Raw genomic sequence first — 19,821 nt, 5'->3', positions numbered from 1 at the left:
ATATTTATTTATCAATTACTAATAATTATATTTACTTTTAACTCAACAATAGCCTCCTGATACTGTTTTTAAAGTCACAATTTTGAAGATAACTCCTCGAAGAAGCTGTGAGTGAAACAACAAAGGGTAGTTATCACCTTCAGTGAGGAAACGGGTATAATGAACTGATTTCTTTCTCACAATAAAAATCTCTATTGAACAAACTTGAATTAATCAATCTGTTGTTGTTTTTTAATCCAGAACACAATTCTGCAAAAAATAGGCTTAATCTTAACTTCCCAAGAACGTATAAAAAAAAAGAAGACAAAAAAAAAAAAAAAAAACTATAGGAAGGCAAGCTCTTCCATGATTTGGACTGTCAGGTTCAAAGATGTAACTAGCCATATTAAGAAAGATTCTCTAGTGCAGGGGTGGGCAACCCCTGGCATGCGTGCCAAACATGGCATGCCAGTAACTTTTGCTGGCATGCGAAAGCCTCTATTATAATCTTCCATTTACAATATTTTTCTTAATATCGACTTTTTTATTTTTCAGATAAATTCAGTGTAGGTGCATCTTAGATAAATAAATAATTTACATAACAAGTTATCTTAAAGACCATAGACATGGATTGACGAGAGAGGGGAAGAACAATTTCTATGCCTCTGCCTTAACTCTCCCTGCCTTCCTAGATCCGATCAGTGTTTTGGTTTCATCCACATACGCTTGTGAATCTTTGTTCTCAGTGATGAATTTTGTTAAGTCTCGTAATAGGAGTAGCCTGACGGATGAAAGTAGTAGCTCGTGCATATCTCTGAAGGTCACGAAATATAAACCTGATGTAAAATCTCTGTCATCAGTGATGCAGCAGCAAAAGTCCCACTGATAATATCAAACGAGTCATAAAGTTTTCTCTCAGACTATCAGTGTACATGTATACATTAAAAAATAAATGTATTTTTCATCATCATATACTGTGTTTTTGTAGCTCAAATGAATTTTATTATTTCTCCAAGGTTCTTCACATACGTATACCTTAATAGATATCAAGTAGGCGTAACATGTTCTCAAAAAATTAGGGTTGGCATGCAGAAGAATTTTGAGTCAGAGATTTTGCTGGTTTTGGCACGCACTCACAAAAAGGTTGCCCACCCCTGCTCTAGTGCATTCAATTCCTGTCACAAATAATAGCTCAACTTCAGCAGCAACAAAATGTGAGAAAAAATAGAAACATTAATTTGAACTATTTTTCCATTAGTTCTACATTTTTGTTTCTCTTCAAAACAAACACTTCAAATAATATAAAGAAAATATAAAAATAACTTACTACCTGACAGCTATGAATTTAGGAATCCAGGACCCTTTCGTTATTGTCCATGACAGTGACCACTATGATTCGTTTCTTTACCTGGGGCCTAAAGGAGCCATGTGAACTATTGATGTGAATTATTAAGAAAATGTCCATTCTTTATGTCAAATCTGACTCTGACCTAAATTTTTGATGTTTCTCTCTTTTTTTAAATCCTCACCCAAGGATATGTTTATTGATTTTTTTTATTGTTTTAGAGATAAAGGAAGGGAGGGAGGGAGAGGGCGAGAGAGAGAGAGAGTTCTATATACTAAAGAGGAGTGGGAGTAGGGAAAATAAGGGTACAGTGGGATGGAAAGGCTGATGGAAGGAATTTACATTTGCTACGGTGGGCAATAGGAAGCCACTATTGGTGATCATTTAAAAATGAAAACAAAAAACCCACAAACAACTAATATATGGCAAACTTACAAAACTTATGAAAGGTTCTGAAGGCCATATATAGGAGACTAGATTTATGCTAGAGAGTGTCAAAATGCCTAAAAAAAGACAATCAAGGAGTGGAAGGTTTTGAGGAGGAAACTGTTGTGGATCTGCCTCAAGTCTACAGAAGAGGTGGATGTTAACTGTCCTGGTCAACAGAACAGAACAAAACTGAAGCAGAAACCTGGCTTCAAGGAACATGGATCTTTTAAGGCCATCTGGAACTCTGCCAAGAATGCGTGACTTCAAAAGAATAGATTTGTCTTTACTTTTGTTCTCCCAAACTATAATTTTTTATGATTTTATTGATTTAATAAGCCATTCAGGCTAGTACAAACAATAACTTATCCTCATCAACACAATTCCTATCTTTTCCTTGTGTGGCTTTATTCCACTCCAGAAATCTCCATGTTGTGACATCTAATGGCCTGAATCATATGTATGTGGCCTTATTTCATTCATGCTTTTGCTAAGCCATAACCATCCTGAGAACACCTCCTTGCTTATTCCGTCACTGCCTTTTTCATCATCCAATTATCCTTGTGCTATGCAACTAACCTACTCATCCTGAATCTTAAAAACACATCTGTTTCTTCTTCTTGCAATTCTGATATTCTTTTTTCAGCTAAAATCAGCCCTGTGTCAACAAAATGCCAAATACACTGATCTTGAAAAACATTGTGTTTTTATTCCAGATATGCTTATAAAGCTTATTTAACTTTGAGCCAGAAATAAGAATCTGCTTTTCACTATACCTAGCAAAACTGCCACACCTGGTTGAAAAAAAAAAATGCATCGCAAATGAAATATTAACTTTTTCTTTCTGAGCTAATCAGAGCACTCAAGATGTTCAGCCGATTTGTTTATATACCTGATTTTCTATCAGCTGATTCTTTTTTAAAGAAATAAAGTTTAAAAAAAAAAAAAGAAATAAAGTAGATTTCTAGAGACTGTTTCAAATTTATAAATATACAATACTTTCACCCAAATCTCTTGGATATTAAGAAGTAATAAATGTAGCCCTAACCGGTTTGGCTCAGTGGATAGAGCATCAGCCTGTGGACGGAGAGGTCTTAAGTTCGATTCCAGTCAAGAGCATGTACCTTGGTTGCAGGCACATCCCCAGTAGGAGGGGTGCAGGAGGCAGCTGATCGATGTTTCTCTCTCATCGATGTTTCTAACTCTCTATTCCTCTCCCTTCCTCTCTGTAAAAAATCAATAAAATATTTTTTTTTAAAAAAAAGAAGTAATAAATGTAAAATAAGCTTTTAATGCAAGAGAAAAACTACAAGTAGGATTGGTCCTTCCAAAGGCTGAGGACAAATATATGACACAATAAACTTCAAAACAGATGCTCTGGGAACAGAAAGGAAACTTTCTGTTTTTGGTTGTAATTAGAAGCCTTTTAATATCTCAGAGATTCACAAATGTTCCCAATACAAGAACTCTCAGCTCCTGCTATTAACAACTGATTAACATAAATACGCAACAATGACTAAATAGTAGCAGAGGTGAGATTATAACTTTGAGCTCTTTTTACCCCCCATCTCTTTTTATGTAAACAAACCACAGCTACTATCTTAATCCTTGTGGTGGGACCACATTTCCTTTGGTCAAGTCATTTAGCCCAGTCAGTGTCCTAACTATAGGGGTAATTTTGGCCATACTGTGGAAACAAAACTCAGAAGGGCTTTAGGGACTATAACAACATACTGCACAGGATAAAAATGCAACATAAATAGTAACTAGTATACACTAAATAGTAGACTCTACAATACTACATCATAGGAAGCAATGTACTATCTTTTGACAGTAGACCTTGGGTTTGCCACTCAGTCCTGTATGCCTTCCTGATCTGTTAAGCTGGAAAATGCGAAGGGCAGGTACACTTTATAGGTTGCTTAAAAATTAATTAGAACAGTGCCTGACTTATTGTGCTCAACAAATGTTGGCTATTATATCTTTCTATTTGATAACATTACTAACTATAACTGTTCACACTTTTGGTTTTAAACAAATTATCCTGTTTTCTTTTTTTATGTTAGAAAGTTGTCAAATACTTAAAAGAAGGAAAAAAATATGAAATATCCAAAGCGATATCAATGTGCTTGTAACATTTGATGATTAAAAATAAAAAATTATTATACAATAGGGACACATTAAATTTAACTATTTTTATATTATTTGCTTTTCAAATTCTCAGTCTCCCTTAACCAAAAGAAAAGTTTTGTATTAAATGAATTTTTCATTAGATAGCCACTTTTATTAACTAAGACTTGGAAAGTCAAATCTGATTCTAAAATACTGCAATTTAGTCTGGATAGTCAAATGATCTCAAATGCCATTATTGAAACATTATTAGCCAAGATGACAAGTGCATATTTCTTCATAACTGACTATTTACTGGAGAAATTATTTTTCTCCTTCTGTGGGAATAAAATAAAATACATATAACTTCTAGGTGTCTAATATAAATCTAGATAAAAAATTGTGGTATTATTTGTCAGAAATATGACCTCAGCAATAATCATTTTAGATATGATCTTTTATATTTGCATGGTTATCAGTGCCTTTGAAATTCAAGTCAGAGAACCACTTCTTTTTAGAAGTAAAATATTGGTAGGAAAAACACAACGGGATATTATTTCCTTTCACTAACATAGAAGGGTCATTGCATTATAAATACCTAAGTAAGTATGACACCACCTATTTTTTTTTTTTGAGAACATTACAAAATTACAAAAAGAGTAATTGTTTATTCTTTTTTATTTTCGAACCATGTTTAATAAGAACTCTGCTTGATATAAACCTAGTTTTCTAAAAAACTAGAATATGCTAAAATAATTTATAATATTTTTAAATAAAGTGTTTAGATCAAGAGAAATTGAAAGCTATTGGAATTTTCAGCTAAGAAAAATGCTAACTTTGTTAATCGAAAATTAATTTGAGGACTATAATTAAAATGTTCTCAGAATAATGTATTCACAAAATCTACATTGCAAATAAAGTTACTCATCTTTAATTTACAACCACAATCTTAAATTAGAAAATAAAATTAATTTATACTGCCTCAAAGATATCCCAACTCAAGATGTAAAAGAGATCAGAAAATAAAGTTTTAAGGTAGTATATTTCCTACCTTATAAATTTGTATGTAACTAGAACCAGAGTTTTTAATACTTTGATGAACTTTATGGTAAATACTTGATGACTTAAAAAAACCCAACAAACTCAGAGATACAAAAGAACAGATTGGTAGTTGCCAGAGATGGGGTGGGAAGTGGTACAATGGGAGTGTGTGTGGGAGGGTCACAAGGTACAAACTTCTAATTATTTAAAAAACACACAAGTCATGCCCTGTCTGGGTAGCTCAGTTGGTTAAAGCATAGTCCAGATATGCCAAGGTTGCAGGTTCCATCCCTAGTCAGAATGCATAAATAAGTAGAACAACAAATCAATGTCTCTCTCTCTCTCTAAAAATCAAACAAAAAGTCATGGGGATGCAATGTACAGTATGGTGACTATACTTAACAATACTGTATTTACATATTTGAATGTTGCTGAGAGTACACCTTAAAAGTTCCCATCACAAGAAAAAAAAAATTTTTGTAACTATGTAATGTGACGATGTTAACTAGACTTATTGTGATGATCATTTCATAATGTATACAGATATCGAATCATGTTGTACACTTGCAATTAATATAATGTTATATGTCAATTATAGCTCAATTTAAAAATACCACTTGCTTTTCTAGGCATTCTTCAATAATAATGTTAAATGTTTAGTGCTTTTATCTCTCAGGCAAGACGCTAAATGCCCAGAAAGTGCATAAGACACAGCTCAGCCTCTACGAAGCTTATAATCTTGTAGATACGTATCCTAAGGAAGTGAAGAAACGAATAATGAAACTGAAACGTGTGACTACAGGCTTCAAGTGTTACTCAGTTTTGACATTAATAATGCCAAAAGCACCTTAGTAAAAATGGCAGAACCACTACTCCAGAATACTTTTGGAACCCTAGTCTGCAATTACTATATGACTTGTAAACAGTGCATTCAAGTTACAATATGGGCTCACCTAAGAGCCCAGCAGGCCTTGAAGCACTCTGTCAGCAAGTGTGCAGGATAAAAGGGTATCAGAAACTTAATAGCTACTGCATAGAAGCAGGCTTCCACTAGGACTTGTTTTGTTGTTGTTGTTTAATTTCTTTTGCTTTATGGATCTGTATTCAACAAAGGGATAACCACATCCGCCCTTATCACTGCAATATGAGACACTGAAAATTGGCCTCTTACTTTATAGTATTACAGAAAACTTAGCCATAGAATATGTCACACAAATCAAGATCTGATTCTATTGCTTTCTCTCAATTTCTCACTCATCTCCATTTTTTTTTTTTCATTTAAGGGAGGCGATCTTACCTTTATTTATTTCTCTAGCCTCAAAATACACAGAATCATTTGGAAGACAGAGTAGGCTCCCTTCTGTTCTTAAAAATTAGGAATTTTTTGAAACAGAAAACGGATTTTTTTGGCTTTATAAAATATCTTAATTTGTTTCTCATTTATATTTTCCTGTACTTTCCTCCTCCCTCTTCCCAGGAACTATGACATTTCATCATTTTCTTCCCCTCCAAAGCCACTTACAAGGCTCTCATCGGCTCAGGAGCAGGAAAGCTTCCACTATCATCTGGGCTGTGTGAATATGGCATTCTCCTGCCAGAACATATGGCAGGACAAGTCTTACCCGGCAGCAGTGGCTGCCAAACTCCTGAGTCGTGACCCATTTTCCAAGACAGAAGTTAATCCAGTGGGTTGAGACTAGCATTTAAAAACCAAACTAACTGACAAGTAAACAGAATAGAATAGAAAAGACAGCTATTGCATCACATTTATTCTAAAACTTTGGTTTTACATTTTGTGTGTGTAAATGTACTGTATATGTACTGGATTGCAACAGAAAAACATTTCTTACAGTCCTACAGGACATGGTCAAAAGTTTGTAAGCCACTAAACTAGAATACTAAGTTCTAGGGAACTGCATCTTTACCTGATGAGATACTTCAGATATTTTAGAGATTTAAAATAAGAATGTTATATAATTTATTTCAGTAAAAAAGTGTTGACCTAATAAGCCACATATTTTCTAAAAGCTGGTAAACAAAACAAATCAGTTTTCCCCTTTTTTCAGTATTTCATAATAGATGGAACTCAAATAAATAGTTTACCTTTAAATTTAATTTACCCAAAAATTAAAGTTGAATAAGCCCTGGCAGGGTGGCTCAGTTGGTTGGAGCGTCATCCTGTATATCAGAGGTTGCAGGTTCAATCCCAGTCAGGGTGCACAGGGGAGGCAAGTGATATCTATCTCTCTCTCTCTCTCTCTCTCTCTTTCTCTCCCCCCCCTCTTTCCTCTCTCTGTAAAAAAAAAAAAATCAATAAAAACATAACCTCGGGAGAGGATTAAAAAAAAAAAAAAACCTGAATAAGTCATTAGTTATCTCAAAATATTTTTAAGTAATAAATAACCATCTAAGTTCAATATACCTTAAAGGAAAAATATTCTAACTCCTTTTTAATTGAAAAAAGTCTGAGGGGTGATTTGATGAGTTTTCCAATATGAAATTAAAAATGAAGAGATCATGATTTCATATGTATATGAATACAGATATCAATCATATTTCCTTGGCTATAAAGAGATTTTTAAAAATTCAAGCTCAGGAAGCTTACTGTATGACACTGAGACTAATGGCACCCAGGCTCTCAGCAGACAGAACCAGGCTCTGGGGCAGAGAATAACTCAACCGCACAGTATTCTCTCTTATGTACAGTTTTGTTTTTCCATGGTTCGTTACCCTCAGTCAACTCCAGTCCAAAAATATTAAACAGAAAATTCCAGAAAAAAACAACTCTTAAGTTTTAAATTGTAAGCTGTTCTGAGTACCATGATGAAATCTTGCAACTTCCCACTCTGTCCCGCCCAGGACACGATATCCAGTCTGTATACACTACCTGCTCAGTAGTCACTTAATAGGCATCTCAGTTATCAGACAATCACTGCTCATATTCAAGTTACCCTCACATAGGCATTTTCATCTCACATCATCCCAAGAAGAAAGGTGAGGACAGAATATTACGATATTTTGAGAGAGACCATATTCACATAACTTTTATTACAGTATACTAGAGGCCCAGTGCACGAATTCGTGCACCAGTGGGGTCCCTCAGCCTGGCCTGTGGGATCAGGCCAAAACCAGCTGTCCAGCATCCCCCAAGGAGTCCCGGACTGCGGGCCTCTAGTAGTAAATACAGGGTTTGGTGTTATCCATATTTTCAGACATCCACTAGGGCAGTGGTCAGCAAACTGTGGCTCAGCAAACTGCGGCTCGCGAGCCACATGTGGCTCTTTGGCCCCTTGACTGTGGCTCTTCCACAAAATACTGACTTCTGCGCATGGGCCACGAAGTTTCAATTGCACTGTACGTGCGCGCCCGCACATGGTATTTTGTGGAAGAGCCACACTCAAGGGGCCAAAGAGCCGCATGTGGCTCATGAGCCGTGGTTTGCCGACCACTGCACTAGGGGTCTTAAAACATATTCCCCATGGATAAGGGAAAACTACTATGTTGATTAAAAAATAAGTGCCTCAGAATAATGGTTATATTCCTTACTTTTCACATATCGTAGCTGCGTGGAATTTATAGTTAAAATACAGACGACATTTCTTAGCTGTTCTGCAGTGTCAAAGTGGAAACTGTCTGACTCAGCCTGCAGTCTCACACACTTCTTTGGCTGTCAGAACTGGAAGAGGCAACTAATACCAAGCCCTGCGGGGAGGACAGCCCTGTGGCCTTGAGATTGTTCATAACAACCCCTGAGTTGATTAAAAGTGATGCTGACAGGCTTCAATCCCTCTTGGTTTTATGGATTTTGGCTGCTAAGTGAAGCCTTCAGGACTAGAAACCTATGAGAATAACATTAATATTTTTACTAGACTGTGAAATGTTCTAGAAAACAACATAGAAAAGCAGATCTAAAATGTAAACTATTGCTTAAACTTGAACATGTCTTTAAAAATAAACCATGAATAATATGAATAATATTACACACACACACACACACACACACACACACAAGTAAGATAAAGGTATTATTCAAAGATAGGCAGAAACAACCCCTCTCCAAAATTAGGGACTTCTGAAAATCTTCTGACAGCTTGAAGTAGGAATTAAGCAAAATGTTATTTTAATCAAAACTTCCCTTTTGAATTTCAGATTGCATATAAAGGTATAATAAATCATATATCTTAAGAAAAGCCTAAGTCACATATAGCCCAGTACAGTTAGAATCAATATCTCAATAAAGTTGAAAGAAGTTAGTCTTGAATGAGGGTGAAACCTGCTTCATTTATTGCACAACAGTAGCTGTGGGTATGTGAGGCAATTCCTTTCTTACTCTATATTACAACTTATTATAAAATGACTATGCTTTATTTAGTTTATTATATTTTAGGACAAAACAAGAGAATACTCTGCATGTTCAAAATCAGGTTTTTTCAGATGATAAATTTGCCCTAAAAACTTAAATTTGTTTTCAATACCCTTATGGTTAACAGTAAAGTTTGAGAAAACATTGTATTTACTTTTTAGGGTTCTTAAATTGGGGCCCTTAAATGCCCTTCAGTGGGATCCATGAACTCTCTGAAATTTTAAATAAAAGTGCATGTCTGTGTAAATTCCTGGGATTTTCAAAGAGATCAATGATCTGAGAATAAAGTTACTGCTTTGGGTGAAAGTTATATATAAAAAGACTGAGTTTATTTTAAAAAGAACCTTCCAGATAACTTATAGGAGATGTTAAGAGATAAAAGGTAAGTTGGAATCATTTAGCTAAAATTAATGAAACCTGAAACTAGCATGAAGATGTACTAGTCTGAAGCTATAATGAAGTTCTGTGTTTGTACATACTTGTATCTTTATCTAGGGCTTTGACAGAAAACTTAAACTAAAAGATGGACAATAATGGAAGGATATTTATATGTATATCTGCAGAGTGATTATAATGACTCATGCTATATACTAATAGTACAAATACCCACTATCATGCTGTAGCAAATTTATAAACTCATTTAACATTTGTCCAAATATCTGTTATCCTTTTTGCTTTTCTTTTCCCGATCTTTATAAACTGGATTCCTTTTTAAAAATACAATTGTAACATGTCTTTTTAACAAACAGAGCCTCTAACACCAAGCCACGCATACTAAGTCCTGTGTGTTAATGCATGAGAATTCCTTTTCCTAAATATTTCAGTGAACAATTTCCTACCTTGATTTATTCAAAAAATTTCAACCAATATTCCTTAAGAAAAGCAGTTTCCACTTATTAAAGGTTATATCTGATGTCTCTGCCACAAAACATAGTATCATTACATTTAGTTTAATGGGGGGGGGGGGCGGGGAGTGAATACACTAACAAATAGTGGTATTTCATGACTAAAAGAAGTCAAGTATAAGGCAAGGGAAGAAACGGACCTTAAGTTTCTAGCCTATCTTAAAGCATTTAAACTATGATTTTTTATTATTCTTCAATTAACTTATAAGTATCTAATTAGATAAGAATCTATACAGCATTTTCATAGAACCATAGGAATTATGAAGGAATTTAAATAATTAATAAGGATAAGAAATCCTTTCACAGTGTCTGAGAGAAACCTTTCCCAGAGCAACATCAAAGGAAAAAGATGGCCTAAAATGATGGGCATTTTTCTATCGAGTTGATTATCCAGGAATAAAAGGGTTGACAAAGGACTGACCTCTGTCACTAGGCTTGTTAGGAAAGGCCTGGATAAAGAAAATGTTATGTTAATGAATCAGATGAATGATGGAGGAATTATCCTCATACACACACTTAGACTATGTTTTTGGAAAAACATGTAAAACACACACATGAACAAATTCTACACTTCCCTAAATATATCAGATATATCTCTCTCATTTTTAGTTGTTTCAGTTCTAATAAGGAAAAGCAGGATTTTCCAAACCAATGGACTGAAAAACAAAAAGAAAAACTGGGCTTTCAAAAATATTCCTGCTGAAACTTAATAGGATCCTGGCTACACACGGAATTTGGTGAGCAGTATAGTGAAAGAGCTTTATGAAGAGACTCCTGACAACTTCACTCATGCTCCAGATATATTAGAAATAGAAGAAAAATACTGTATATCTGAATGCATGTCATTACGGAATCAAAATTTTAAGAAAGTCCACAACTTAAGATCTGATGATGGACTGAGTATTTCGATTTAATGGAGATATTTAGAGGTGCTAATGCTATGGGAGTGAAGATTTTTTATTAAGAATTTTCCATTTAAAAATGTCAACAATGTGGCTAAACCTCCTCAGTATTAAGTATCCTGAATATTCAGGTTCAGTCTATTCTGAAAAATTCTCCTTTTTCAAACCATAAATATATATGTCATAAATGTAGTGGAAAGAAATTTAAACTCACACATCTCAAATTCATAGGAGAAAAGTAGTTCATGGAGCCAAAAATCAAATGTGAAGAAAAGTCAGAAAGTTAAACAAAATACAAATTTTATAGGCTACTCAGAAAACATTAACAGAAAGCTATGACAACAAAGAAAAAGGATGATCTCAAACCATTTTTTAAATAACTATCTTGGACATTCATAGTATCATTTTTCCTTGCAAGAAGGCCTAGATGGAATCTATGATCAACCCTCAACTAATACTACAAAAAAATATTATTTGTTAAATGCTTTCCAAGATCAGGGACAAGACAAGGATGTCTATTCTCATCATTTCTACTCAACTCTGTACTGTAGGTTTTAGCCAGTGTAACAATGCAAGGAAAAATAATAAAAGGCATCCAGATCAGAAAAAAAGAAGGAAAACTATCTTTATTAGATGACATAATCACTTATGTAGACAATCCTATGGCCCTAGCTGGTTTGGCTCAGTGGATAGTGTTAGCCTGTGGACTGAAGGGTCCCAGGTTCGATTCGGGTCACGCGCACAGGCCTGGGTTGTGGGCATGATCCCCAGTACGGGGGATACAGGAGGCAGCCGATCAATGATTCCCTCTCATCACTGATGTTTCTATCTCTCTCTCCCTCTCCCTTCCTCTCTGAAATCAGTAAAAAAAAAAAAATATGTTAAAAGAAAATCCTATGAAATGTACAAAAAAGCTACTAGAACTAATAGAGTGTAATAAAACTATATGACTTAAATACAAAATTTAATCATATTTACATACTATCAATGCAAATATTAAAATTGAAGTACTTTTAATATTTACAGGTAAATTTATTTTAAAATTTGCAAGACCAATACACTGAAACAATACATATTGCTGAGGGACAGTAAAGATCTAAATAAATGGAAAAATATATAGTCTTCATGGATTAAAACATTCAATATATTAAGATGTCATTTCTCCTCTAACTGATTTATAGATTTAACATGATCCAAATAAAAATTCTAACCAGCATTTTTATTAAAATTGATAAGATGATTCTGAAATTCACATGGAAATTAAAGAAACCTATATGTTAGCCAAAACAACTTTGAGGAAGAACAAAGTTGGAGGATTTATACTACCTGACTGCATGACTTATTATAAAGCTACATTAAATAATGTTTGTATTGATGGGAGTAAATATATGCAAATTGCATACCTGATAAAGGACTTATATCCACAAGATACAAAGAATGCTCAAAACTCAACAGTAAGAAAACAAAAAAGCAAGTTTAAAATGGCAAGATTGGAACACATACTTCACCAGAGATGTGCAGATGGCAAAGAAGCACATGAGAAGATGCAAATTAATACTACAAATACCACCACATACCTACAAGAATGGCTAAACTTAAAAAGACTGACCAAATGTTGATGAGGATGTGGAGGAACTAGCACTCTCACATCCTGCTGGTGGGAAAATAGGTTGGTAATTTCTTAAACATACAACTGTCATAACCAAGCCATTCCCATCTTAGGTATTTACCAATGAGAAATGAAACTATATATCCATACAGAGACTTGTATACTAATGTTCACAGTAGTTTTATTTTAAACAGCCAAAAAGCAGAAACAACCCAAGTGTCCATCAACAGGTGAAAGAATAAAAAGATTGTGCACTAACCACATAATAAAATACTACTCAGCAATAAAAAGGATTGAACTATTGATAAGTGGAACAACATGGATGAATCCAAAAATAATTATGCTGAGAGAAATAAGCCAAGAAGGGTGGGGCACAGAATTCTGTATGATTTCCCTTATATAAAACTAGAGGCCCAGTGCATGAAATTCATGCACAGGGGCGGGGGGGTTCCCCCTCAGTCCAGCCTGCACCCTCCCCAATCCGGGACATCTCTCTCACAATCCGGGACCGCTGGCTCCTAACCGCTTGCCTGCCTGCCTGCCTGCCTGATCGCCCCTAACCGCCTCTGCCTGCCAGCCTAATGGCCCTAACTGCCTCTGCCCGGCCCCCGCCATCGTGGCTTTGTCCAGAAGGACATCCAGAAGATGCCCAGTCTAATTAGCATATTACCCTTTTATTAGTATAGACTAGAGGCCTAATGCACAGATTCATACACCGGTGGAGTCCCTTGGCCTGGCCTGCATTCTCTCTCAATCCGGGACCCCTTGGGGTATGTCAGAGAGTCGATTTCGGCCCAATCCCCACAGGCCAGGCCGAGGTACCCCCGTGCACTGGGCCTCTAGTACACATATAAGACCTTTGGTTAACCTCTTCCTGCCCTCACCCTCCCCTTTCCCTCTGAAATTCATCAGTCTGTTCCATGTTTCCATGCCTGTGGTTTCCACTCCTGCATTGAGCATCTGCCCCCTGGTGGTCAGTGCACATCATAGCTACCAGCTGGTTGCTTAGGCTTTTATATAGAGAGATAGATTCTAGACAATGTACATTAATCTATAATGATACAATCAGATCAGTGGTCACCTGAGGACTGAAAGGGAAAAAGGAAAGTCAGGGGAAGGAGAATGATTTCAAAGGGGCACTGGGAAACTTTGGGGGTGATGATTTTAGAAATGTAAGCATATCAAAATTTATCAAATTGTATACTTTATATATGTACACTTTTTTGTATGTTAATTACCTCAATAAAGCTGTCAAAATTTTAAGGGCAAAAGGAGTAATCTAAAAGATTAATCAGTGGCTCTAAATTTGACTCTTCTTAACTAATCACTGAAGTACTTTCATCAAAATCAACTCTACTATGGGCAAAAATATTTAAATAATTCTTCACAAAACTGATTTACTTCTTCAGCAGAGATATGCAAAAGCAAATATAAGTCACTGTTCACAAACACAATATATTTTATATGTTGATGGTTATTTGCAGATTTTTAGTGAGTTCTGAACAAGTGAACTACATCTAGGAAAAGTATACTGGAAAATGAACAATCATACCTTGATTTGTGCAAAGGGTCTTTCATAACCTCCAACATAAAGAAGTCCAACATTCTGAGGAAGCAACCTACAAAGAAATAAAATGCATTATTTTAAAAATACTCTTAAATGTAAGGTTGCATAATCATCAAAGTTATATAACAGATTAAAAATAAAATAGATAGTGAAAAAATGAATATCTATGAAATTATTGTCTTTTGGACAATTATTGCACTATGGGATAATAACCAGCAAAGAAATAATTCTTTTCTTTTTTTTTTTTTTAATCCCCACCAGAGGATATTTTCTCATTGATTTTTAGAGATTGTAAAAGGGAGGAGAGAGACAGAGAGACACATCAATTGGTTGCCTCCCACACGTGCCCCAACCAAGGCCAGGGATTAAGCCTACAACGGAGGTGTGTGTCCTTGACCAGAATCGAACCCAGAACCCTTCAGTCCGTGGGCCAACACTTTATCCACTGAGCCAAACTGGCTAGGGTAAGAAGTAATTCTTATACTTCAGAAAATAGTGGATACATGTTGAGAATGAAAACATAAATGTAGAACAGTCTAATATATTACTAATTCTAGCAAAATTACTACATAGTGTCTCTGGGGAAGCATTAAATAAAGTAATACATATATTTAAAAATACATAAGGATTCAACTCAGAACACACTCATTGTATGTCTGTACTTTGCACTATAGAAAATAATACAATCCTAAATAAGTAGGTCCCAAAATCTAACAGGAAAACCAGACACATAAATAATTAACCCTAACAAAATGTGGCCTCTAATAAGTGCTATTTATACAGGTATTTGTCATTACAAAGTAGTGAAGTAAGGGGAACTTACTACAGAGGGAGCTGAAAACGTTTAAATAGGTGGGATTTGGGCTTAGCTTTGAAGGGTGGGTAAAGCAGAGGGAGAAATTAAGGAAAGTTCTGAGAATGTAGAAGACAATTTTAATTAATACAAAGAGTAGACAAGTATGGCTGGAGTAAGGGATAGTTTAGTTGGAGATGAAAATCCAAAGAAAGTTTGGAATGGACCATGAAGAATGCCAAATGCCCTCTCTCCATATAAGCAATATGAAGTCATTTTTTATAAGATGTACTTATTTCTTATAAAAATAATAAATGCACATGAAAATAAAAATCAAACTATATAGAGCTTAGGAAAAAAAAATAATGGTTCCCTTCCCTGCATCATCCCTCCCTTTCTATTAACTACCACAAAGCGGTCAATCATTCTAAACTGCATGAAAACACTGTGAATGAAGAAATACCGTCATTAGAACTGTACTTGTGGAATGGTGCAAGATAGGAGAAGAGCATATTTAAGTATCCCTGTGTTTATTTCACCTATTATCACAAATCTTTTCCTAATGGACACTGTGAGTAAATAGACACAACATCAGACTTAACACCGTTCTACATAAATACAAAAAAAATTTTTTGCCTATACCCCTGCCCAAAGTAACTAGGCCAACATACATCTCCTCAGAATCTAGATAGTGAAAGTTAATAGCCTTTTATATTACATAAAAAAGTATCTCTCAGATGAATGTAAATTCTATTACATCAATCTGAAAATGGAACATTGAATAGTATCTAAAGTGAAAAAAAAAATAACTGCAAACTCAAAACAATCATATGGAAAATTCTCAGTGTACCATATTAGTCTAATCATAGAAAATTTGAACACATGATTATCATAGCTGGTCCTTTTAAAGTTAGCTAATGACTTCAAAACCCTACTTCAACAATTCCAAGGTATGCATTTATTCATATTTAAACTTCTCTGAAATTATAATTCCCCTGATACTCAATGGTGCCTTATAATCATTGTCACCAGGTGATGCTGTGAGGTGGCTGTGTGATTACCTCCCACTGACTCAGTTTACTAACTAAGACTAAGAAAGTACACTCGCAAAGCACCTTAGACTTTATGAAATAAGGTAGATATTCAGTCTCCTGGGAACAACCTATGTTCCCAGACATTCTTTAAAGGCCTACAAAGCATTAACGGCCACTAAAAGAATGGTAAAAGCTGATAAGCACAATCTGAATTAAACCAATTTAGCAAAAAACCACTTAAGTTTAGAATATAAATGATACTTATAATAATTCATTTTAGCATGTTGCTGAAGGTTATAAACATGACAAAAAACATTTTTTGTTCACTGGATGCAAGTAGAAAGCATAGAAAATGTCCCCAAATCTCAACTGTGAAATGGAGAATTCCTTAGCCATCAACTAATAAATTCAACCAACAAAACTTTAAATCTCTCACAAATCATTGCTAAATGTAACGGTAATTTATTTCCTATATAACAAATATTCACAAAATCCTTGATAAACCCCTCTTAGAAGTAAGAATAGTCACTGTTCATACAAGTAGATGCTAGAAAAAGAAATGAATAAAGTAGGCTGACATTTAAAACTCAGTATGCCTCTAATTACTATGCATATGCATTTCAGGAAATGTGCCAAAATACTAGTATGCCCCCCTTCTTCTAACTTGCCTATCTAATTACCTTTCCTAAACAATAAATTTCTTAAATATATCAATTACATGCCACATATATATTTCACTTTTTAAATACTGTTCTTTCTCATTCATGTATCTATTATTCCTCACCATAGATTATATTACCACCACCATTTGAGTGGGTTTTAACATGTATCATAATTTAAAGGCCTGCTTGCATAAAATACTTTGGGAACACAAATTCACATTTTTAAGATGGGAGATTTCTTAAAATGTTTTTACCTTTCAAAAAATTATTTTGCCAAATTGTATACATAATTATTATCAAATAATAGGCACCATTTTATGATGAAAGGGTACTTGTGTATAACATAGCAATCACATTTTAAATGCCCAGAGTAAGGCATTAATTCAGCACTGATAAATGCATGTATGTATATGAATATGTTAAAATGGAAACCCTGACTCTTTTAGTATCAGGTAATTGTTTTGCCCTTAAGTTACATGAACATTAACATAACCTTTATACAAAAGCTAACAAGTCCCAAAATATTTGCTTATAATTAAATGTTTCTATAGTGTGGCTACCAAAGAAGCTATTTTGGGCAAGTAGTAATAAAAAGGCACTGTTGGGGGGGGTAGGAGTGGAGAGAATCTATCAGGGCTAATGTTCATTTTGCTTCAAGTTCCCAAGTACAAATATAAACAAGTATCTATACTGGGAAGAAAGTTACAAAATTATTTCCAGAAAACCTCCTTATATAAAGGAAAACTAAAACTTGTCATGTAATCAAATAAACATTATTTAAAAGAGCCTCATTCATCATAAACTAATGCTCTATCAGATATGGAAATAATGCTTTAAAAGGAAATTGAGGCTTGAGAACCAAGATGGCGGCATAGGTTAACGCTGGAGTTTGCTGCTTTGAACAACTACTTCAAAAGTAAAACTAAAAGACGAAAGGGACATCACCCAGAACCACAGGAACGCTGGCTGAGTGGAAGTCCTACAACTAGGAGGAAAGAGAAACGCATACGGACACTCAGAGGAGGCGCAGTGCTGAAGTCAAATTCTGAGGTGCGGAGTGCGCGGAGCGGGCTGGCGGTGGAGGGCGCGGTTGGTGTTTTCAATCGGGAGGGAGTCGCAGACTCTGAGCTCCAGATCCGGGCGAGTCTCTAGGGATCCAGACTCAAACGGGAGAAGCGGGACTGTCTGGCTTCGGTCAGAGCGAGTGCAGCTTTCTCTCCGAGCTTTGCAGCGGGTGCTGGGACTCAGAGAGGCAGAGCCCCTGGGGACAGGACTGAGAGCCGCCATAACTGCTCTCTCCGGCCCACCCTGTTGATCCTGTGTGACCCGCCCCGCCCAAGCCCTGCACAGAGGCATTTGCCGGATAGCCTCAGGCAAAGGCTAGATTAGCACCTCCCTAGAGGACAGAAGTTCTCTCACTGCTGACACAGCTGATTCTCATAGCCACTTGGCCTGGAGGTCAAACCCTCCCTGGAATTAGCTACAACAATCAAGGTTTAACTATAAGACTGCGAACAAAGACCACTAGGGGGTGCACCAAGGAAGCATAACAAAATGCGGAGACAAAGAAACAGGACAAAATTGTCAATGGAAGATATAGAGTTCAGAACCACACTTTTAAGGTCTCTCAAGAACTGTTTAGAAGCCGCCGATAAACTTAATGAGATCTACAAGAAAACTAATGAGACCCTCAATGTTATATTGGGGAACCAACTAGAAATTAAGCATACACGGACTGAAACAATGAATATTATACAGACTCCCGACAGCAGACCAGAGGAGCGCAAGAATCAAGTCAATGATTTGAAATGCGAGGAAGCAAAAAACACCCAACCGGAAAAGCAAAATGAAAAAAGAATCCAAAAATGCGAGGACAGTGTAAGGAGCCTCTGGGACAGCTTCAAGCGTACCAACATCAGAATTATACGGGTGCCAGAAGATGAGAGAGAGAAAGATATTGAAAACCTATTTGAAGAAATAATGACAGAAAACTTCCCCCACCTGGTGAAAGAAATGGACTTACAGGTCCAAGAAGCACGGAGAACCCCAAACAAAAGGAATCCAAAGAGGACCACACCAAGACACATCATCATTAAAATGCCAAGAGCAAAAGATAAAGAGAGAATCTTAAAAACAGCAAGAGAAAGTAACTCAGTTACCTACAAGGGAATACCCATACGACTGTCAGCTGATTTCTCAACAGAAACTTTGCAGGCCAGAAGGGAGTGGCAAGAAATATTCAAAGTGATGAATACCAAGAACCTACACCCAAGATTACTTTATCCAGCAAAGCTATCATTCAGAATTGAAGGTCAGATAAAGAGCTTCACAGATAAGGAAAAGCTAAAGGAGTTCATCACCACCAAACCAGGATTATATGACATGCTGAAAGGTATCCTTTAAGAAGAGGAAGAGAAAAAAAAAGGTAAAGATACAAATTATGAACAACAAATATGCATCTATCAACAAGTGAATCTAAGAATCAAGTGAATAAATAATCTGATGAACAGAATGAACTAGTGATTATAATAGAATCAGGGACATAGAAAGGGAATGGACTGACTATTCTTGGGGGGGAAAGGGGTGTGGGAGATGCGGAAAGAGACTGGACAAAAATCGTGCACCTATGGATGAGGACAGTGGGTGGGGAGTGAGGGCGGAGGGTGGGGCGGGAACTGGGAGGAGGGGAGTTATGGGGGGGGGGGAAAGAGGAACAAATGTAATAATCTGAACAATAAAGATTTAATTTTAAAAAATAAATAAATAAATAAAAGGAAATTGAGTCTAGAACTATTTCAAACTGAAAGTTAAAGAAAAGGGTATCTTTAAAAAAATAAGAATGAGCTAAATAACTCAAAATGAATTGCAACAAAATACCTTGAAAAAACATATGGAATCTCGAATACTGACTTACATAAATCTCACTTTTTAGCCAAAAAGCAAGTTCTCCAAAGAGCAGACTACATCTAATATATCTACCTGTAAGGAGGGTGGGGTGGGGGAAGACAAAATGCATGCACTCAATATGGGATCAATAGTGTCCTTCTGAAATGCTTATTATTGAGAAGACCTACATTCTTTGAGAC

At 35.7% G+C, this 19,821-nt stretch overlaps 1 protein-coding gene and 1 long non-coding RNA gene across 8 annotated transcripts in view; one reads left to right on the top strand and one right to left on the bottom strand.

Annotated features, from left to right (window-relative positions):
• LOC132237089 (uncharacterized) overlaps positions 1 to 19,821 on the top strand; it is a 308,039-nt gene that overhangs the window by 32,788 nt on the left and 255,430 nt on the right. The window lies entirely within an intron of this gene.
• RNGTT (RNA guanylyltransferase and 5'-phosphatase) overlaps positions 1 to 19,821 on the bottom strand; it is a 209,218-nt gene that overhangs the window by 26,460 nt on the left and 162,937 nt on the right. For all 7 annotated transcript variants that reach the window (XM_059700941.1, XM_059700936.1, XM_059700938.1 and 4 more), the window contains one exon: positions 14,232 to 14,298. In XM_059700941.1, the coding sequence (XP_059556924.1) occupies positions 14,232 to 14,298 (67 nt within the window). The remainder of the gene's footprint in view (positions 1 to 14,231; positions 14,299 to 19,821) is intronic.

Source organism: Myotis daubentonii, chromosome 6 (genome assembly GCF_963259705.1).
Source record: "Myotis daubentonii chromosome 6, mMyoDau2.1, whole genome shotgun sequence".
Lineage (NCBI taxonomy): Eukaryota > Metazoa > Chordata > Mammalia > Chiroptera > Vespertilionidae > Myotis > Myotis daubentonii.
The sequence above is the reverse complement of the archived record's forward strand: the minus strand, read 5'-3'. Positions and strand labels throughout refer to the sequence as shown.